This window comes from Leiobunum rupestre, chromosome 2 (assembly GCF_980474605.1).
Source record: "Leiobunum rupestre chromosome 2, qqLeiRupe1.1.hap1, whole genome shotgun sequence".
NCBI classification, from domain to species: domain Eukaryota; kingdom Metazoa; phylum Arthropoda; class Arachnida; order Opiliones; family Sclerosomatidae; genus Leiobunum; species Leiobunum rupestre.
In genome coordinates, this window is record NC_143385.1 from 25,148,505 (window position 1) to 25,171,903 (window position 23,399).

The 23,399-nt window shown below is 34.2% G+C and overlaps 1 protein-coding gene across 4 annotated transcripts in view; it reads left to right on the forward strand.

Moving 5' to 3' along the window:
- The window catches only part of LOC149956621 (ionotropic receptor 25a-like), a 35,686-nt gene extending 13,141 nt beyond the window's left edge, over positions 1–22,545 (forward strand). The window contains exons 5-10 of one of the 4 annotated variants that reach the window (XM_090164726.1): positions 710–871; positions 1,884–2,019; positions 6,408–6,625; positions 11,552–11,844; positions 20,196–20,251; positions 21,204–21,292. In XM_090164726.1, coding sequence (XP_090020852.1) covers positions 710–871; positions 1,884–2,019; positions 6,408–6,625; positions 11,552–11,844; positions 20,196–20,223 — 837 coding nt within the window. In that variant the 3' untranslated portion in view covers positions 20,224–20,251; positions 21,204–21,292. Of the gene's footprint in view, positions 1–709; positions 872–1,883; positions 2,020–6,407; positions 6,626–11,551; positions 11,845–20,195; positions 20,252–21,203 lie in introns of all 4 variants that reach the window. The other 3 variants (XM_090164725.1, XM_090164727.1, XM_090164728.1) reach the window with 3 other exon arrangements.
- Positions 22,546–23,399: the final 854 nt, after the last annotated feature.

Here is a 23,399-nt window from a genome sequence, read left to right on the forward strand (position 1 = left end):
CATTCATTTCAAGAATGACGTATTAAATTGAATTGCTCCTGCTGTAACCAGGTATAAATAAAGGGTACTGTACCGTTAACAAAAGGTTTTTTAAAAGTGCATTAGCGAACCTTAAAAAGTGCTTTGATAAAAAGTCAAAGTGTATTTATGCACCACCAGGAAAAGGTTCCTTGTAAGCAAACAAAGTTTTTTGGAATAAGATCGCTAATATTATTTTATTTATAGCTCTATTGGCCACCGACATAATGATTATCCCACCTTTTTGGCCCCCAGACATAATATAACCTAGTAATGGATAGTACTTATCATTTAGATACGTTTCGAGCCGCTTACATATCACCGTATTCTCAAACGAGTCCTAAACTTTAACTAGAATAGAAAAGGGCCCAAAACGTCGAGCTTTGCAACACTTCCTAGAAATGGTGGAAGAGCTATTGGTGGTATACAAACATATTGAAGGCAATGCATGTATCGAAAAAGATAAATAAATTGTTATTGTCATGTTAAATGCATGAGAATATCTTAGATTTTAAATAAAAATATCTTAATACTTTCACAAATCTTTACATTGTTAAGTTAGTTAGAATATCTGAATTTAAAACAAAAATTAAATATCTTGAAATCTCCATTCTTAGAACAATAAAGTGCCGTTCACTCTATGATGATTTGTTAATTAAGAATTTGAAATATCTGAATACTTAACTTTTAGGAAGCCGAAATGATTCTTGGTCCTTGGGCCACTGATTTCAGGAGAAACGACGGACTTGCAATCACCAAGAGCTACTACATGACGACCATGGCAACAATTGCCTCCTCGGGAAAGCCACAAGGAGGAAATTTCTTCAAATTTTTATTAACCTTTGACATTGAAGTACTATTATTATCGTTACACGCTCGAGGCAAATTAAATGGGTGTATTAACCGGTTATACAACGGATCATAGTTTAAAATTAATCGCGTGTATTTCGTTACCTAATTTAAAAAATACACTTATATTATTTTGACAAATCATAGACAGCGTGCGTAGGTGCATGTGTAATGGAAAAACCATTAGCAAGATAGGCAAATGGTCACTTCTCTTGTATGATTATTATTTTGACTTCTTTATGTATAACTAGCTGAAGTTCCCTGGTCAACAACAAAAACACAAACCCACAAAGAAACATAGTATTTTATTAAAAATAATTTTGGTAATGTAATTGTTTAAACGCACCACTTTCTTTCTACGGGCTTTTTCTCTCTACACACATTTATATTAAGAAGTGTACTAGATGGGTAGGTGATAATAAAAGATAATATCAAAAATGATTTAATCCAGAGTGAAATTATAAATCGAGATTGATAAGTTTAAATTGAGATTGATTGTAATCGTGATTATTTTTATAGTTAATCAAGATTTTATGCATCCTAACGAGTCATTACCTGCTCGAGAGATCCTTTTGATAGAAACTGTAACTGATGTTTTCAAATATGCCACTAAGCTATTTGCCTTTATTGTCCCAAACATTTCCACTTAAATTATCCTTTAAAAACACTTAACCTACTGTAAGCAATGTTGCCAAACATAAAAATTTCAGAAATTTTCACTGCACATTTATTGTTTGGGAACTATTTGATATTTAAGTTACTGAATAAAAATTAGATTACTTTTTCATGAAATATTCAGAACAAACAAACATTTGAAACCTTTTGTTATTGGAACTTTTGATTAAATAGATTTTACGAAATTTCTGATATTTATAGAAATTGATTAGTTCGTATATTATTATAGTCACTACAAATTTAGAAATAGAAAAAATAGTTTAATTAAAGCCTGTGTTTTAAAATACATTAGATCATTAGGGTAACTCGGTTCTCATGTTTTGTAATACCTGTATTTTCAGATTTGGTATTTCCTAATCGCTCTATTCCTCCTCCTGATCCTGCTAACTGCATACACTGACCAAAAAGCTGGAACAAAAAGAAAGGACATCTATTCGTATTATTTTTGGTCTTATCTGGCTGGGCTGTTTTGCGAAGGTAAATATGATTGATAAATTTTCATTATTCTAAAATATCGAAAGCGCATTCATTTTTCTGAAACTATATGTGTAAAGACTGATTATACTTTGGTCAAAATCATACAATTTTCAGAAAGGTAACGACCTTGGGTAAATTTGTGGTGGTGAATTTTAGTTTGGTAACAAAACAAAAAACAAAAAACAAAAAATTAAGACATTTTGTACACCATGTCACCAATAATGTATTTATTTATGATTTGGGAGAAAAACAATGTTGAGGCAATGCGCCCGCATCATTCTCAGATTTTAAATGGTTCGAAATAAATTAAAAGTACAATTTATTCGTTTTATAAACCTATATTATTAACAGTGTCTTTATAAATATATCTAAGTATGTTTGTCAATGGTTGGTGTTTGAGCACGTGGGTTCAAAGACTCTCTACACTTCAATATTTGATGTTAGTACATTGAAGAGGTTTGAAAACTGGTGTGGTGGAACGACGTGGATGGAATTTGTTTGCGATGGAGAAGAAAGGTATTTGAACACGTGAAAGCAGTGGCATAGCTATAAGAATTGGGCCCCGATGCAAAATGGAAAAATGGGCCCCCTTTATATCGAATATGTTTGTAATTGTATTTACTTTTTTGGTTTCAGAAATATATCGGCAGATAATTACCTCTTATTTAAATTAACTATATGAATACCAAATTAACTTCCTAAATTCTAGAGCACAATATTTTGAAAATGATTTTGGTCGCGATTAAGCACTTGCGAAGTCATCAATAAGTTTTGATTCGTTCATTTGTTCAGCTTCTTGAGCTTCCATACTGAGGAGCGCCAAAGAAGAGACGTTCTTGTACCATAGTATATCTAAGAAAAATATTTTTTAATTTTAATTTCGAAAACAAACGTTCCGTTGTTAAAGTGAGTTTTGCCGATTTGTTAAAGGCCTTGAATAAAATTATTATTCAATCATAAAAAGCTGATGAAAGAACTGAGGCTACTTGAATTAAACGCAATATAGAAAATTTTGAATTTATCCTTACCATGGTTATTATAGAAAACCTCTTGGCGAGCATTAATGTAACATAAACCATTTTTCAAAGGAAAAATATGGACATTGGTCAAGCTGCATACTGCATAATTTTTTTTTATCAAGTTAAAGAGTTAAGAAACGAATATGAAAATATCACTGCAATTGAAAGCAAGTGGGATATACGAAATAAATATAATGGGATATAAAATAAACGAAGACGAATTACGAAAAGAAATTTTAACGAACTGGAACAATATCACCGTTTAGAAAACTCTGAAATGTGTATTAAAGACAATATTTTATCGCGTTTGCTAATTTGTTTGAATTTCTTACTCACAGCAAATTGATTGGATTTTAGAAAAACGCAATTGTAAAACACGCAAAAGATTTACATTTTTTGAGTCACTGTCATCGCAATTACGACTTTGCTTTAAAACGCTGAAAAAATACTATGATATCAGTGCTAGTTTTTCTGGCATAAATTCCTTTCTAACTATTCCTGTTAAAGTAATTCGCTTTAAACATGCACATTTCCAGTTTCCAAATAATTTGGAAAAAAACCTAGTGCGAGGCTAAATTCATAATGTAGTGAAAGAAAGAGATTTATTAATTTGTACATATTAGTACCCAATGTAATTTAAAACAAGTTGGCAAGCCAAAATATACCTCTCCTCGGAAGAATTGTCCCTAGTGGTATTAATTTCTCGAGATAACCCTTAGAGATATATCTCCGCAATTTAGAGTTATTTGTTAAAAATTTTATCCTAGTTCCATCCCGCCCGGTATAAAATTTTAATTATAATTAAAATAATTGAGACGAACCGACCAATTTTAATTTATTCAGAATATCATAAGTTAAGTAGTTACAACAGTGAGTTAGACGTACTATAACAATGCACAATTGAATTAAACCCTTTTTTCAGTACAAGTTTTTCAGTTGAATATAATACAAAGCAAATTTTAATGAAAGAAATATCTACAGAGGGTATTATAACGACCGTTCGCTTTTTGGTTTATAATTTTAACGGAACCGGGCCGATTTTAATTAAACGATAGTTATCGAAATTTTGTTAAAAGAATATTCCCTAAGGCCGCGCGATAAATTTACGAGAATAATTTCCCGTCGCCGTTATATCGAAAATTTATTTGATTCGGGATTGCCAGAACTCTAATGTTGTGGGCGAGTGATTAGAAAATAAAATGGCAACCAGAGTTATGCAAAATTATATATGTTTATTTTTATTCAGAACAGTCTATGGAACGATCTAGATTTAACTTTCATCAATAACCCAACAATATATCCCTTCTACGTCATTGTACAGAACTGGTACTCAAGTGTCTAAGACTAGATTTGTCTTAGTTCATCGTGATTGAAAAATAAACCAAAACACACTTACACTTAAGTAAATATCATAAATTATACTGAGTAATTTTAACTTAATTCAAACTACCTAACTATAAACTCTGTCTTAATTAACAGCTAAGAGCTGTTCGCTACTAATTACTTCAAATCTACTTAATTAGCCTCACAGGTTGAGTTGATAATTTCAAGGGTATAATTAGGTTATTAAAATTCAAAAAATAATAACAATCAATTTTATCTTACAGCTGACTTGAGTTAGTTCACAATTACTTTGACACTTTCAGTCTTAAACACGCACTGTTCATACACTTAAGTCCATTCACTCACGTTCCAAACGCGAAACACAATTTAACTCTTTTTTTTGACCGAAGACCGAACATACTAATTAAAACCGGAAAGTTACCTCATAACTTTTGACCGACACTAGGACCCCGTCTTGTAGTAGTTCGTCTGACAGCCAAGAACTAAGAAAGACTTAATCTTCTATATTGATGGCAACGGCCTTATATACGTTTATTTTGTGTTATTTTGACCCGTCGAGATTGGACTAAAGTTCGAAAAATTGAAGAGATAATATTTTTTACCCGGTTTGATTGATAGTTCTCCACATGGTGGCGCTTTTATTACTTTGATATAGTTTCCGTGGGAGTTTTGAATAATTATCCTTTTTCTAAGCGTTATTAAAAGGTAACAATGAACTACTTTTTGTGTTTAAACGAAATTTTGTTAAGAATTTAACAAAAATTTAAAAAACCAAAAACCGTACCAAGGAATAAACAAACAAAGTTCAATAAACAATATATACAGATATTGTATTAATCTGTTTAGTAAAAAAACCCGCCTTATCATAATTGTTCCTTTACTTTAATATTTTCCCTAAGGAAGTCAATGGCTCGGCGGTGAACTAGCCGCATTGTTACAATGCGACCCAAGTTTAATTCCTGATCACGATCAAATTTTATATTAAAATACTAAAATATTTAATTAAATATAAGATTAATATAATCTATGAATATTTAATTAAATATAAGATTAATATAATCTATGAATATTTAATTAAAGATAAGATTAATATAATCTATGATTATTTAATTAAATATAAGATTAATATAATTTATGAATATTTAATTAAATATAAGATTAATATAATTTATAAATATTTAATTAAATATAAGAGTAATATAATTTATAAATATTTAAAATGATGTAGAATAAATTATAGTACCTAACGATATAACTTTGTAAAGGACATTCGCCAAAGCAGTTTTTTAGAAAAACACCATAAATTAACAAGCGTTGGTGGCTGAGTGGTTTGAGTACATCTCTTGCACGAGGCAGACCCTGGTTCGATTCCCGGCCGGCGCCAAAAAATCGCAAATTGATACTAAGACGAATACCGTGTACAATTGGTGGAAACCCTGCCCTTGGACGTTGAGAGGTTGAATAACACTCAGCACTCGGTCCGTCCCGAAGTCATTAAGAGAGAAAACGCCCATACAAACACAAGAAACTCAACACCCACAACCATCATAACACGAACTCAACATTCACAACCTACACATAAACATTACAATAACGAAGTATCCAATTTGAAACTGTCGTGACGGTGTACGTTGACGAAAAAAGACCAACGAAACCTAACCCAACCGCAAATCAATCCGTTAACCCTCACCGTCGCACGGTGGTTTGGCCAACCCTTCGAGAAACTGCGAACCCAGTGATTACCCTTTGCCCCGAAAATGCGAACGCGTTCGCAGGCCTGACAGACAGACCCACAGACAGACACGGTGATTGTATAACCCCTCCTAGGGGACTTTGTCCCCTCGGAGAGGTAAAAAGTAGCCTTCGTTCTTACACGTATCATCTGTTTGGTGTTAAATCGGTGTCCAATGGATTCTGCTTCAAGCCTGTGAAGGTTCATATTTCATTTAAATGCAGATTCTTCTCTCGTCGATTTATTTTAAGAAATAAGAGATTTTACACTTTTATTTTTTTGAATATTTTAAGGATCACCTAGAACTCCCCTGACAGTGAAAGGAAGATTTTTGATGGCAACGTGGCTTTTGGCTATTTTGGTCCTAATGAATTCATTCAGTGGTCAGTTCAAAGCCGTGCTTATGGTACAAATACGTGATGACATCATATACAGCGTTAGTGACATTGCTGCTAGAAAGAACCTTATACCCTATCTACCACTGGATACATTCTTTTACGATGTTTTCGCCGTAGGTTTATAACTTTCGTTCTTTACCTTTGTCTGACCTTGTTTACCTTTTTATAGCTATAATAAAAGCATCAATCTTAGATTAAAAAATAACATCGAAATATTTAGGTTAAAGTGGTCGCATAATGATTGCTAAATCAGAAGTACTGGAATGCACTTCAGGGGTTTCCATACAAGCGTTATTAAATGTTACAATGGGGGGATGGTATGGGTCACTCAAGAACGTGACGTCACATAATAAATAACTATACCGGTACCTAATTTATCAATTATTTTCAGGGAAAAAACGTAAATTTATATTTGTTTTCGCATTTATAATAGTGTAAATTAGTTTCTTTTAAAGTAATTAGGTGAGGGATCAGAGTGTTTGTTAGAGTTGCGGTCTTTGCAATTGTTACTGCAAACATTTTACCCCCAAAATTCATTCTTTAAATTAGTTAACTTAATGACGAAACTAATTACTTCCAGGAACAAATGGAGTGTTTATAATTAGAAAATTTGGTGTTCTGATTTCTTTATTACCAGTTATTTCGGTTAATAGAGAAAAGTCGATTGATCTGACATTTTTACGTTTCATAGGCTAGCTAGGGTTTCAATCTGGCTTCATTTACATGCTTATTGACGAATTATAATTAAAACAAATGTTGTTGAGAGAAAAGAAAGCGCAATACATTTGTCGGTTATTTCATGTTGATTAGTAAATAATCTTGTCATGTGATAAAAAATAAGGATTTTCTAATGAAAGGACACATAACATTAACATTAGTTAAAATCAAGCCATCAAAAAAAATACGCAATTACCAAAAAATATCTGTAGAAATGTAGTCAGAACCCTAAGAAGAATTATTTAATCTTGGGTTGATTTATTTTCATGTAAAATATATTTAATTGCAGTTAATTCTGCAAAGATAGTGTTGTTATTCATACTTTTTTGAAAAGATCAATAATATTTGGCAAATGTATTGCTTTTAAACAAGTCTTAAGCTATTTCTCCAGGCTTGTCCAAAACAGTATACTAAAATTTTTAATTTCTCAAAGGCGTACCCAGTATCGTGTTAAAACGCTTACAGCGTCATTTAGTACCATACTTACCGATATTATCCCACTTATGATTGTACGTTGCACGTTTTCACGTAGTATTATACTTATGGATTTTGGAACTTATGAGTTAACGTTAATTACACAGCTCACACCTTCAATTAGTGTCATACTTATCGATATTGTTACCTATAATTTTAACCCACCATTCTTAGCTTCATTACGAAAATGAACTTTCATAAATGTTATTACGAAAATAAAGCTTCCGTCCACCAAGCATGGCTGCCATCTTTCAAAGCTGTGGCGCAAGTGTACTAAATATAAAATTCCATAAACGTAAAGGAATCGTGGGCGAGAATCCTAAAGCATTTGGGTTCGAAGTTAAAGGTGGGGAGTTCAAATCCCTCCGATGATCGTTGAATTGAAAAGTTTTATATATTAATTTTTCATAAATTAAACCTGATACTGGTGTACTTGGGTTAGATAACGCTTTTAACTGGTTAAATAAAATTAAATCTATTTTAAAGCCGCGTATCACCAGCGCTATGATAAATGCTGACGCGGCCCTACTACTCCTACTACATTTCGATAAGACAATTAGTCCCGCTCTATGTATATATATGGATGCCAATTTTAAAACTTATAGGGGAAGCCTCCCGGAGTTAATCTTAAAAATTTTAATTATATTAAACAATTAGCCATTTAGGTTGCCATAGAGCCTTCTAGCGGCCAACGCGAGAAGTTCGCGCAGCTACTGGATTTCCGTCTGCTAACACACTAAGCCTCTGCTAGACAGGGTGTAGACGACCTTAACAGTTGGAAATCCAGTAGCTACGCGAACTTCTCGCAGTGGCTGCTAGAAAGCTCTATGGTAATCTAAATGGCTAATTACTTATCGAAACTTGGGCTCGATTCTGAGATTATCGGTAGGGAAGTTAACGGGAGAAATCCTCGTCAACTTGAAAATTGTCGCTAGCGAGAAAAAATGCAATTCTAAGGCTCTCGTTAGGAAAATTGTCGTTAGAAGAAACCTAAGATTGTCGTTAATTCTAACGACAAAAAAAAGTTGTAGTTAGAGCCACGGGCGACAATTTTTTTGAAGATGGCGATATTTTTGAGACATGAAATTTGAGATTTAGCACAGGAAATTGAAAATAATCGTGATTTATAACTTCAAAAAGTAATACGATATCGAGCTCAAGCATTTGAGTAAGTTGAGTATAGATTTAAGCGTTTATTTACGGTAAAAAAGAACTAACGTATACTCATTGTGATAGGCTTGGTGAGAGTTTATCAGAAACCAATACACTGCCAATACCAGTGAATATTAAAAACTATTATTAACTTACTAGATTAATATATCTAAAAATACCATAGTCAAGTAAATTATAACACTAATAAATTATTCCCCTGGGGTGTAATAACAACAAACAGTTACTTTTACTTTACCATTTGATTATGTTTTTAAAAGCATCGGTTCCAATGAACTTTGGTGAAGTAAGATGAAAATATTTACCAAATACTCAACTAGGAATTTTTTGTACGTTTATTATTCACAATGAACACTTTTTCTTCTTCATCATAATGTATTTTTCTTTACGCGCGTGAAAACGTTATGTTTGTGTCAAAGCAGAGAAACGCGTAGTGGTAAACGAGGCTTACAACTTAAGCCTAACCTCTGTAGAATAAAACATTAATACCGTCTGCTGCTATAAAGTATGAACGAAACAACTGATAAAACGACGCGTCATTATAGGCTCTAGCTAGAGCGATAGCACGTGACTAAAAATTTCTGTCGTTAGCCTCTCTCTCATAACACTGCCGTAACGAGACACGTCTTAGAATACAAATTTCATTACCGTTAATAAATTGTCGCTTACAGATTGTCGTTTCGCCTATCGCCAGAATTTTTTTCGCTAGCTTAACGATAGCCTCAGAATCGAGCCCCTTATTTGTCAAGTTGGTGTTTTTTAAACCTAATTTGCAATAGACAGATGCTACTCTCTCAAAAATAATTTTCGCTCAGTTAGGGCATAAAAACTACCAAAGGGAAATAAATGTTTTTCGTATTCAAAGCGTCACTTAAAGGAAGTATAACCCTAACAGGCGAGATCCAGATTCCTTTACTATTCATTCGTGGCGCGAGCAGTCTAAAACGTAAAACAATCATACTTCTGGCTGGCAGTTTTTCCCTATATAGCTAGAGTGACGGAAGCTTAACATTCCCTGCAGGGCTATACTTCTTTTAAAGAACCTTTACAAAAGTTCCAAACTCATGGCATTTTCTTTCAAATAAGCGATTTTACAAACAGTTCTGAGAATAGTTTGAGGTTGGTAACGATATTTATCAACTTACAACTATTTCGTATTTGTATGATTTTATTAAAATAAAACTTTTAGAGGTAACCGGCAAAACTGAGAGTAGGGAGCTGTTCGCTCGTGTGGCAAGAATGGCTTGCCACCTCCCTCCTGGGCACCCGATTAAAGGCATTAAAAAGTAGCTAGATGACTTGGGCCTAGGGTGGCATTATCCTTGCTGATTATTATTATATTTTAAAATGCAATATTACATTTATTTAAACGTTTAAAAATTGATTTTGCTTTATGGAAAACTGAAATAGCAGGAAATAACTTTTTACCGCGCCAGATAACAAGTTGTGTTAAAATTCCTAAAAAAATAAAGGGAAGAAAAGATAAATCTTTTTTAAAAAGGTGGCCCAAATATTTCGTTACACTAGCAAGACTTTCTTACCTTTTTTGTTTTAGATATAGGGTAATTATTTCTGAAATCATCAGACTTTGCTGCATGATAGTAACAGATTTTAACCAAACTTTTTTTTTGCGTTCATCTACCTCTACAATGAAGATTTCCGAAGTTTACTGGAAATATTTCAAAAATTTTAAAAGTTATGATTTTTTGAAATTTGAGTTTTTTGGTTTAATTTTGGTGTATGTTTTTTGACATTAATTTTAATATCGCGTTCGCTAAAGGTTGGGAAAACATAAAAAAGGGTATCCTAAGATAAAACTGTACGCTGAAACAGAATTTGAAATCTATTTTATTGTATCTGCTATAAATTTTGATATACGAGCCAAAACGTGGGGTGACACTTAATATTTTACTCACTAGGCGGCACACCTCCAATATCAAGAAGACTTTTTTCAGTGCATCATCTTATACACAGAAACGTTCTTGTAAAATATCGTTTTGGTCTAAGCATTATTTCAATATAAAAATAATATTAAATATTTCTAATTTTTGACCAATTATTTATTTCAATTTCTTTAAAGTAATATAAAAATTGTGGCACTGGGTGAAAACTCGGAACAACTCCTTCTGCGTTGAGTTTGCAAGTTCTCTCCCCACTGGTTTAAGGGGTTTTCCCCCGAGTTCTTCGGTTTCCCCTTCCATAAAAACTTGTCTAGGTTAACGGTAATAGTTGCTGTAGGGAGCTGTTAGCTCGTTCGCGTGGCATGCAGGGCTTGCCACCACCCTCCTACGCATTGTAACCCGGCCACCTGAATTAATGGCTTCAAAAGTCGCTTGGGTATTAGCCTAGCTGATTATTGTAAAATAGATTTCAAATTCTGTTTCAGCGTACAGTTTTATCTTAGGATACCCTTTTTTATGTTTTCCCAACCTTTAGCGAACGCGATATTAAAATTAATGTCAATAACATACACCAAAATTAAACCAAAAAACTCAAATTTCAAAAAATCATAACTTTTAAAATTTTTGAAATATTTCCGGTAAACTTCGGAAATCTTCATTGTAGAGGTAGCTGAACGCACCAAAAAAGTTTGGTTAAAATCTGTTACTATCATGCAGCAAAGTCTGATGATTTCAGAAATAATTACCCTATACTGATATAGAGCTTTGTGATTTCAGCAAGCGGAAGATGGACAGTACAGGCAGGTTTACGAAAATGCATTGAAATTCAAAAATAATTTCTTAACTCCGATCGAGTTCCTAACTCCAAAAGTCTACCAAGACATTAAGAACGGACTAGGGATTGGCGTTTTCGACTTGATAATTATGAAAATGTTCTTGTCCGTAATTTGCGAAAGCCTTGAAGGAGACCGAGCTCTTTATTTCATTGACGAAAAGTTCTTTCCTTACCAATACATGCTGGCCATGAACAAAGATTTTCCTCCTGATCTTCACAAAGCCATAGACAAGAAGTAAGAAAGCATAATAGTTGTATTGTTTTCATCTGTTCTGGTATTTAGAGTAAGAATTTAAATTCATAAAAATAGGAGTAAATCACAAAGGAGTCTGGGTCGCTACCATCCGTATTGTATTATTCGGTGGGATTTTGAAACGTCACCAATATTAAAAGAACAGTGCAACCGCGACACCTACTGCACTATATTTGCATTATAATTTCAAAATGGTTTTAACCAATAACGTGGCTGCTAAGTGCCGAAAGGTGCTCTGTTAAATATATGTTTATCTTTAAATATTACGTCGTCGGCAGCTGTATAATATTGACAAGGCTTATCGTGATTGAGTGTACGGTATTGCTTTAGAAATAAGCAATTAGCAGCTAAAATAAAAGTATGTATATTTTAAATGATGGTATTTCGGAGTTAATATCTGTTTTGTCATTTTACGCGAGTTTTTTAATATGAGCAACTAATTGATCAAAAAGAAAAACGGAAATATACTACGAATACAAACAGCAGTGCTACATACATGAAAGAAGATAATTAATGTGCAATATACAAACTTGGAGGAGGAGGAGGTTAAGGTGGAATAAGAAGAGTTTCAGCTTAAGGGAAGAAGATAATATTTGTGCGACACAAATACTAAAACAACATCAGCTCTTCAAGATGACGATGACGGTTCTTTTTATGATGACTTTAGTAGAAAAGGAGAATAAAATTCTAATAAAGATCAAGATCCTCGATCAAAGAAATCTACTTTTCCCAAACCAGGGTTTCTTCCGTTTATTAAAAGTGAAAACGACGAGATTAGAAGCTACGCAAACTTCAAGTGCTACAATAAATGTGGAGTTAACTTTATCAACAAAACCACTAAGCACATCTTCGACCAGGTAGAAGAGATTCGAGATTTATATGAAGATGGGATACTGAATGAAAATATTCAAGTTATGAGTCCTTTTTTAAATTCGGTTGGGAAAAATGGTACATTGCCGCATTCAAGAATTCGTTAGTTCCTAATGTAAAATGTCAAAAGATAAGAAAACCTATATCGGATTAAGGGACAACTTGTTAGCCCTCTCAACTCGAAAATCTAAGAAAAAACTGAACCGTTCTGATTCCACAAGAAAGAAAAAGTCTACCACTAACAGCAGAAACACTATGGCTACTAGTCAAGCTAGCGAATACAATTCTGTAAAAGTATTGAACATATCTAGTCTGCCAGGTTCAGGTAATCCTAAAAACATTTGGCAAGTTTTGAAAAAGCAAACGGATAGCTAAAAGCTTTCTGTTAAATGATTTTGACTAAAAACTAAGATATCTTATTAACTTTTAAAATAGGAACAAGTGATCATCAGCTATTGTTTTATCTGATACATGGTTCGTAAAAATGCTGCCGCACTATAATGTTAGCACCGGTTTTTTTTGGGGAGGGGGGACCTTTGGGGCGGGAAGAAGAGGCGGGCCTCGAGTTTCTAACGTCACAAATTCCAGAGAGAGAAGAAGCAAGGTTCCCCGCTTAAGGAAAATCCCTGTTTCCTTTGGCGCGAAGCAAAGCGTGCAAAATTTGTACAAGTATTATAGTGACTTACACCTTTCATCTATTTGAAAATAAAAATAGTTCAAATTAATTATAATTTATATTAAATATAATTAGGGATTGCAATTGCTGGATCCCTCATCCAGCAATCCAGCTGGATCCAGCGCATTTTTCGGTCTGCTGGATCCAATACCACGTGTTGGATCCAGCAATGCGGATTCGCAAGTAATTAACTTTTAAATAATTGGCACGTGAATCGCGATTCGCGCGCCGCGAATGGCACAAAGGTGCACGTTGCCGCTTCGATAGGTGGGCTACAGCCCTGCGTGAGACAAGGCCATCAATACCATTTGTTTCTTGAGATTGTACTTACAGAAAAATTTTAAAAAAGGCCTCTTGTATTATGTATGTGGTTTAATATTTAATAAAATGTAGCTAGGTGCCAATATTTACAATAGTCTGGTTTATTTGTAATTGTCTGCCTTATTCTTCCAAGATGTGAACAAGAATCTCCTTAACTAATTGGTGTAGATAGATACCCCCAACCCACGTGCGTTACAAATTATACAAACGTGATTTGTATAATTTAATTTAATCCTTTAATCCTTTAATATATTTTTTTACTTTTATTAAGATTTCAACATTAAAGTTTTTGCAATTTGGGCTATAAGATACAAATATCTATACCTATAGTTGCCAGAATTTGTGCTAGTCCTAAAGTTTCTTATTGATATCTAATAATTAGATTTTCAAATTATTCTCTTTTCAAAAGGCATATTTTCTTTATTAGCCACTATTGGCCAGTATTTTCCACTGGACTGGACAAAAATCCAAAAGGTGGCTATTTAGAACACCGATCTTTTACAGCTGAGCCAATGACTGTCACGTCTACTAATTGAAAATAAATAATATCATCGACATACCATGGATGAATAACAGGAGAAGTTTAAATTTGTCACGCTATTTAGTACAGTGCGACAGCCAGGTAACGCTAGCATCACCTTTCAAAAATAAAACTCTGGTTAGTTCCCCATGGAAAACTTCCGAGGAGAGGTATATTTTGGCTTTCTAACTTGTTTGGCATTTTTGATAAAATTCTTTAGTTTTTTGAAAAATAAATAAATTGCTGGATCCGCGTTGGATCCAGCTGGATTGATGTCGGTCCAGCAAAAATCCAGCTGGATTGAAAACCCTGCTGAATTGCAATCCCTAAATATAATATTTTATTATATATTTAACTAAATCTATACCCTTATATCAAGGTTCGAAAAAATGCTTGCCGCATTTATATGCTGTTTTCAAAAAATAATGCGTTAGACAGACAAACCTAAATATCAGGGGACACGATAACTTGTGACGTAGAACGCTCCTGCGCACGTCCCGTTTTACACACAATTCTGGGCTTTTCGGTGTATGAGTTTCACGTACAGTGTAGCCGATGCCGATGCCGATGCCGCCGTGTCACGCATATCTCTTAAAAAGTTAGGACTAGAAAAGTCAATGATATCTCGTTCGAATAAACATACCTCAGCATCGATAGCCTTTCATAAATTTTGGAAATCGGAGCCCTAGAAGTTGGGCAAATGCCCAATTTACTAATTTCGGTGGTTTCGATTTGTGTGGTAGTTCTTTTATTTAAAATTAAGTCCGTTAACGTTAAAGAAATATTTTTGGTTAGGTAAGGATTTAGCGGTTATATTAGTATATATTAAATTTAAGAATAGTTTTCAGGGTAATTTACGGGACCCAAATTTTCGCGGTTTTATATTGTCGCCTAAAATTCTACATAACGTTCCTTAATTTAAGACCGATTTTCATGAGAGTTATATTTTTGAAAAGCTGTGGTTTCCATATAACATAGATCTGAAATAACGTTGCTTAGTTTTAATTCTTAGTTAGGTTTTTTGGCCAGCGTATACGGACCATCGCCACTTCCGACATTGTAAATCAGCGTGCTTATATAGGTCTACCCGCGAGTTTCCCTCTCGCATTTTTCAAGGCCGTTCGCGCCTCGCTTTCAACGTATGACCAGATGTAAGAATAAGTGTGACACTCAACGTTTGCGTAGAAGTAACAAATAAATGTGACACTCAAAGTTTGCGCAGAAGTAACAAATAAGTGTGACACTCAAAGTGTGATCAGAAGTAACCAATAAGAGTGACACTCAACGTATGACCATAAGTGACAAATAAATGTGATACTCAACGTCTGACCAGAACTAACAAATAAGTGTGACCACAGAAGTAACAAATAAGTGTAAGTGCAAATAAGTATGGCCGTGGATATATATTGGTTATGTCACCGGCGTTGCAAGTTGCTGTGAATAGCTCAAACAAACTAAACACATCAGGTGGATTGTGTGTATTCTGACCCTCGTACGTCTTGCTTATCTCTTGGTCGAAATAAGAGACGCAATAGCCGCGATAGAAATCTCTCGTTCTTATGTACACTATGGCATCCCTGTAATCCTTGTTTTTAGGAATGTCAACCGGTAATATTAGCTCTAATTTCTACAGATTTACGTAGAGAGTAGCTTTTGTTTGACAGTTCATTGACTGTAGAATATTTAAATGGCGCGAATAAACTTCAACAGCACTGCCATTTATACGAGATGGGGAAATGAAGTATCCAGGATGCCTTGAAAGAAAATCCAATGCTAAGCCTTTCATTCCAAAAACGCTAATTCTCAGGTGATCCGATGTTTGCCAGGATATAAATACAGTTGGCGTTGCTTTATTAGGTTAGAATTCAGGAAGTTCGTTTGATAATTCAGTGAACAATTTCTCAAAAAAGCTATATCCTTCCCTTATAGATTTCAAAATAGCAGCGTCTCTATTAATAAACTATTTACGAAAAGTCTGTTGCATGCTTCCAAGTAAAATAGCACTGTTAAGCTCCACAACGGCTGGTCTTTGTTGAATAATTGCTTGGCGAGTGTGTGTACAACTCTGACAAAACTGACGGTTTTTGCATTATCTTTGATGGTTTGACATTGATTTTTGACACGGGTCTCTGTAACGTAACTTTTCAAAAGCCTTGGTACAACACGCATTTGGGAGTCTTTAGCACGTTCTTCTTCCCTTTTATAAAGGTCTTCTATCTCTTTCCACCCATATTGACCTCTGTTTCCTGTAAAATCTTTTTGATCATCATCTGTCGAGGCATGAAGTTGGATAATAAGATTTTTAAATCGTGGGTTGGGCATGTAACCCAATAAATATCTTTATCCTTCGCAAATGGGTGTTTGAACTTGTTAAAAATATCAAAATTGTATCCTCTCTCCTCCTTTTTATAACCAAATGCACCTTTCGTATCCATTGCCATTTTTATAAGTGATAGATTGGAACTCGCAAAACAGTCCAATAACTTTGAAATCAATTTTTTTTTTATCCTTGAAGTTTCGTAAAATCAAGTTATCAAGAAAAATATGTTCAGATAATAACTGGACGAGTAGTAGGGCCAAAATCTGAAGACACGTCTCTTCATAACAATTGTAAAATATATTGAGATGGAGTTGGGCTTTTCAGATGAACATTGGAAAAAACACTATTGGTGATTATAAGTGATATGTAATCATGTTTGTCATTTGAGATTCAGCAAACTTAGCTCGACGTAATTTCTATAGAAAACTCCCTTCTTATAAGCTTTTTTACCCAATATACAGAGTGTCTCCATTTGCTCGATCAGGCCATTTTTTCTCAACATATATTTATGCTAGGGTTCTGAAATTTTCAGGGTTTATTTGTTAGGTATGGAAGGCTTTGATTACTAAATTTCAGAAAAATCGAACGATTTTGTGCCGTTTTAGTCGAAAGTGTAAAAATAATTTTGGTTCGGTTGAAAAAGACCTATTTTTCACTGAGTTTGGAGGTCGGAGGAAAAACAAATTGTACTAGCAGGCAATAGCCTTTAACGAATTGTAGGTAACATGCATTTCAGTTTTAAGATTTCGAAAAATAAACAAATTATAATTAGCCCAAGTGACAAATGTTTTTTAATGACTTCTACAAAATGTTTTCAAAAATGACACCTTCTGATGCAATGCACAAATATGCACGATGTTGCATATTGCGAAATGCTCCCCGAACCATTTCTGGAGTCACCCGGCGACATGCTTCGATGATTCTTTGTCGTAAATCTTCAACGCTCGTCACAGGTGTTTGGTATACGTAGTCCTTTACGAATCCCCAAAGAAAAAAGTCGAGTGGTGTTAGATCAGGGGATCTTGCAGGCCAACGAACAGGACCAGTTCTTCCAATCCATTTTCCAGGAAACTCGTCGTTTAGATATGCAACCAAGTCACGATATTGGTGAGGTGGCGCCCCATCTTGCTGGAACCAGATGCGTCTGTACTCGGCCAGAGGAATGTCGTCCAACACGTTGGATATTTCATTTTGAAGGAACTACAAGTAGTTTTGACCGTTCAGACTTTTTGGCAGGAAGAACGGGCCAATAATTCTGTCACCTAACAGACCAGCCCACACATTTAAGCGAAACTGCACTTGGTGGCGGTGAGGAAATCCCCAGTGTGGATTCTCGTAGTCCCACATATGTTGGTTTTGTCGGTTGAAAGGCCCATCTCTTCCGAATGAACATTCGTCGGACATCAGTAGTTGATCGTGAAAATCCTGGTGTGCGTCAGCCATGAGGCAAAACCAATTGCAGAAGTCGAGTCGGCGCTGTCTATCACCGTCATGCAGTCCTTGGTGAAGTGTCGCTCGATTAGGATGAAAATGGTGTCTTTTGAGTGTTCTCCAAACATAGTTTCGACCCAACCCTAAGTCAAAGCTGGCAGTCCTGACGCTCGCTCGCGGATAGGCGACGAAGTGGGCAAGTATGGTGTTTTCCATGTCTAAAAACCGTCGTATGACTTGGTCTGCAATTGGGAAATCTTCGTCTAAATAACTGACTTTCTAGAGTAGCATTACGACGACCTTCTCCGTAAAATTATTCTAGCATATGAGCGCGCTGATCTCGAGTGTAAAGAGGCATACTGGACAACTATCGGCCAAGCTGAGATAATGTTTTAACTTTGAAATGTAAACGCTTTAAATACTACTCGGACAATTGATATTTCACGTTAAAAAACAACAAAAGAAAAATAAGCGTAATTTTTGGTCTACAAATCTTTCTTTGATGAGCTTACTCGTAACCACGTCGAAATGGAAGACGCGCTCTTTGTCTACTTTGTCTAATTAGGTGTTGAACGTAATAATTTTCTTTAACAATAACTTTTTGCAGATCTGATTATTAACTACATAGCTGAAAGCATAAGTTCAATAAAATTAATGTACATGTGTGTTGTGATTATGTACGATTGTTTACGTTAAAGGCTATTGCCTGCTAGTACACCTTGTTTTTCCCCCGACCTCCAAACTCAGTGAAAAATAGGTCTTTTTCAACCGAACCAAAATTATTTTTATACTTTTGCCTATGCCCTACAACTTTTCCATTGAAACATTTTGCGTGACACCTACCCGTGAAAAAATAAATTTTCCGAAACGGCACAAAATCGTTCGATTTTTCTGAAATTTAGTAACCAAAGCCTTCCATACCTAACAAATAAACCCTGAAAATTTCAGAACCCTAGCATAAATACATTTTGAGAAAAATGGCCTGATCGAGCAAATAGAGACACCATGTATATTAATAAATAGTTATATTTATAATATATGGACGTATTACGAAAAAGGAAAACAAGCATTCTTGATATCTCTCATTAGAGCACGATGTAGAAATTAGAATTCCAATCACTTTGTTGATAAGGGATTTCACCGCTGATAATTCTGCTGAATGATCAACAGAATCAGTTTGCGATGCACTTTCACGAACGTTAAAACTGATTTGAGTTTCCTTGTCTTTGAAATTTGGATGCGAATTTAATTTTTCTAGCAACTGCTTTTCTAGATTTGTAGGGACTACAGCGCTTTCCTAAACAGCATTTGTTTAATCAGCATTTTCAAAAACAGTGTTTTTCAAATCAGCGTTTTGTCGAAATAGCGCTTTGTCAAAACAGCGTTTCTTTATAAAGCGTTTCCCAACACAAGAAATTGTTCAAACGGCGCTTTGTCATAACAGCGTTTCTTTATACAGCGTTTCCCAAAACAACAAATTGTTCAAACGGCGCTTTGTCATAGCGGCGGTTCTCAAAACCGTATTTTGTCGAAACAGCGTTTCCCAAAACGGCGCTGCTTTCTTTAGCACTAATAATATTGGCCTATTGTAATACATATTTTTCTGCAATTTCGGCAAATTTCATTACCTAATGGTTTCTGCCGATAGTTAGTATTGCAAACTTACCTAACCTATCCTAACCTAACCTAACCTAACCTAACCGCTGAAGTTTATATGTATGTTATACATTTTCCATCGTCAATTCATATAAATTTTAAGAAACCGCTGTCTTGACCAAAACCGCTGTTTCAAAATCGCTAGTTTGAGAAACGCTATATTCAGAAACGCTGTTTATCGAAAAAGCTGTTTTGACAAACCGCTCTACTGAGAAACGCTTAACCAAAAAACGCTGATTAAACAAAACGCGGTATTGAGAAACGCTATTTCAACAACCGCTGTTTTAACAAAGCGTCGTTGCAACAAAATGCTGTTTTGAAAAACGCATTTTTGAAAACGCTATTTTTACAAATGCTATTTTAGTCAAGTGCTCTATTCCCTTCATACCGTTTTCCTATCATAAGGTTACACTGTGTTTGAACAGTTTTAATTTCTTCTTGCTGATACGCTCAATATCGTTAAAAATAAAGCATTGCGTTTTTGGCATCTTTGACAGTTTTCTTATTTTCTAATTTATTTTTATCTTTGGATTTATTAGAATCAAGACATATTCCCTTACCCACTGACACTGGCAAGGCGATACATCACTTACTTGTACGTATTTTGAAGATTGTTTAACGTTAAAATTATTAAATGTAGACTTGTCTTTCGTTATAACACTCGTAAATACATTTGTTTGATGGTAATAATTATATTGAGTTCTCGTCATAAATAATTATGAAGAGAGCTGATTGGTCAATAGCAGCCATTTTTAAAATTACCCAGAGTACCTTGTTGCACTTAAATAAGGTCTCAAGTGCGAAAACCAAAGTCCGCTGTCCTTCGGTTTTTCTTTTCCTTTTCATAGATGGCAGTTTTATCGCAAAATATTGATAACGTTTGACAATCCCACCGAATTTTACACTACGGAAGGTGGCGACTCAGACTCCTTTATGATTTACTCAGAATTTGTTTGGCTAACGAGAATGGAATGGCTACCGAGCTAACTCGAAAAAATCATGCTCGTTTGCTTAATCAAGGCCAATGAGAAAAAACTGGATACGATAGCTCATCATCTTGTTTGATAGAACGCACTCGTGCAGTTCGAGTTTTTCTCTTAAATAAGCTTTGATGTCTTCATCGACTGGTGCCTTGGGTATAAGCCTAGCTGATTATTATAATTATTATTGTTATATAATCGGTGTTAAAAGTTTCCAAAAAAACAGTAAGCGCTTAAAAATACTTTTTGTTTGTTTCCGGTTGAATAATACCTGCCAGAAAAACATAAAAGTCGCATGATGACTTAGACCTAGGGTGGTGCCTTGGGTATTAGCCTAGCTGATAACTATTATTATTATATGTATGTTCTCAATAAAATTATTAAAATTTCTGTATTGTTAAAAAGCGAATTTTTATCTAGCACATTAAAGAATATAATTTAAATTTATTCTTAAAAACAACACATGATGCTACGTACGGTTTGTTGATAAATGCCTCCAACCTGCGAATGTGCACTTAAATGCCTTAAATGGATAAACTATCATTTTCAAGAAAACTGTATTTTCAGAATTACTCAGATCACGGAAGGCAATCTATTCTCCGTGTGGTTGGAAAAGGCGTTGAGACACTACCGGAAATGCGAAACGGACGACAGTGGCAGCGAATTCAACACTCTGAGCTTCAAAAACCTCGTCCCGGCGTTTTACCTGCTTCTTATGACGCAGTCCATGGCGCTGCTGGCTTTTCTTTTTGAAGTGTTCCACTTCAAGTTTTGCAAATTGTGTCAAAATTCTAAACGCTGATGATAATATTTATAAACGCTTATTCAAACGGTCTCAGTTTATGCTATTCTTAAATACGTCAGATGATATGTTTTTAACTGCTGTTTAGTCTTAGACTGCTGCCTCTAAAGCATCAACCGTTGAAATTGAATTTGTTTCGCGCCAAAACATTGGATCCGCCATTGTTGCAGTACTTTGTTTCAGAATATTTTTGCAAAATTTTCATTACCAAAACATATTTTACCACTACCCAAAATGACAAGCAGTGTAAAATTCTTTTGGGTACTCAATTTAAGAACTACTCCAATAATATTAAAACAATCCATTAAAATAGGCCTTGCACTAAGGCCGCAATTCTAGATCACCTAGCAAAGATTGTTAGGGGCGATTTTAATAAATGCCTGCCAAGTTCTTATAATCATTCTAACTATATAGGCTTGTTGAGGTTATCCGTATTAGTTGTAACTCAGTCAGCCGATTTAAAAACATGAAACTTCGCTAAAGCTAACATGTGCCCAAGGAGGTGCCTGAGGTTTAAGCCTAGCTGAATATTATTATTAAAGTGCTTTCTATAGGTTTTGAGGGTGAAGAGGCTTTTATCAGATTTTAAATTTTACCAGTAAATATGAATTCTCTGCTCATTTATCACTTTACTTATCTATTAGAAAACAAGGAGATCTCAATGTTGCCTTATTATTTCAATTTAAATGTTATTTTATATTCAAAATTATTCTTTTTAGATATTTCACTTAAGGTTCATACAAAAAAAATGATCTTCTGGATGGTGTTTTTTATAATACTAATGAAGATTACACTTTTCTCACTATAGATAGCATCTTTACCATCTATTAATGAAGAACCACGAAACTATTATATTAGAGCCAGTCGTAGTTTGAGCTTAAAACAAAATCCAAGTTTTCGCAGAAGTAGAAAAAAAGGTTATCATTATACCATTTGGTATCGGTTAAAAGTGATTCTATAAATAGCTAAAGAATAAACTTGATTTAAAATAAAATTTTGATTATAGCTCTGGAAAACCCTGTTGAAAACTAAATCGTAACATGTTAACTATATAATATATGTAACTCTAATATTTAAGCAAAAGTCACTTGTACTACTTCAATAAAACCATGTAACGTTGATCATACATCTGTTCATTTAATTACACAAAATAAAGTACGGTGAAATCTATAAACAAATTCTGAAATTTAACTTTCTATCTGGTTTCCCTAGTTTCATTAGTTTTTTTTAAAGATAAACACTTTAAAGTATGTTAACTTTGTACATAGCTTTTTCAAATACAAAAGCAATATGTAAAATAATTAATTTTTATACAATTTTGTATTTAAATTGCAATTATTGATAAATATCTGGTTTAATTCAAATAAAACTAAAATAATTTTAATGCATATAAAAGTTAAATTTATTTACTAGTAATGATATATTATACAACCGTTAACCTAATTTAGTAAATATACATCCAATAATTTATTCTTAGAGGTAGTTATTTAATTGGGATGATCTGTGACATGGTGGTCGAATTCAATATTTACGGAAGAACCAATGATAAACCAGACTGATTTGATATTTTCTAGTGCACAGGAGCTTACTTTTCGAGCATGAAGGGGCTGGGGAGCAGCGCGGCAAATCACATCAACATTATCATTGTAGTGACAAATATTTTGACTTTAAAACATTAGATAAGATAGTCAATATAAGCATATCAAAATTTTTATTGGAAAAAGGTAAAATTGACACTTTTCCGATTAAGCCCAAATTGCTGCAAAGTTTTTAATACTAATGATTATGTTAGTTTAGTTCATTTAACATTCAAAGCGACCTAATTGACCTTAAAATAAGGTTGGTTGTTGTAAACCGAAGTTACACAAAACGTACTGAAGCAACAACTAGTTATATCAGATTTAAATCTGTTTTGTAATTTCATTGCCGAGTCATGGGTCTTTTACGGGATCAGGCTATTT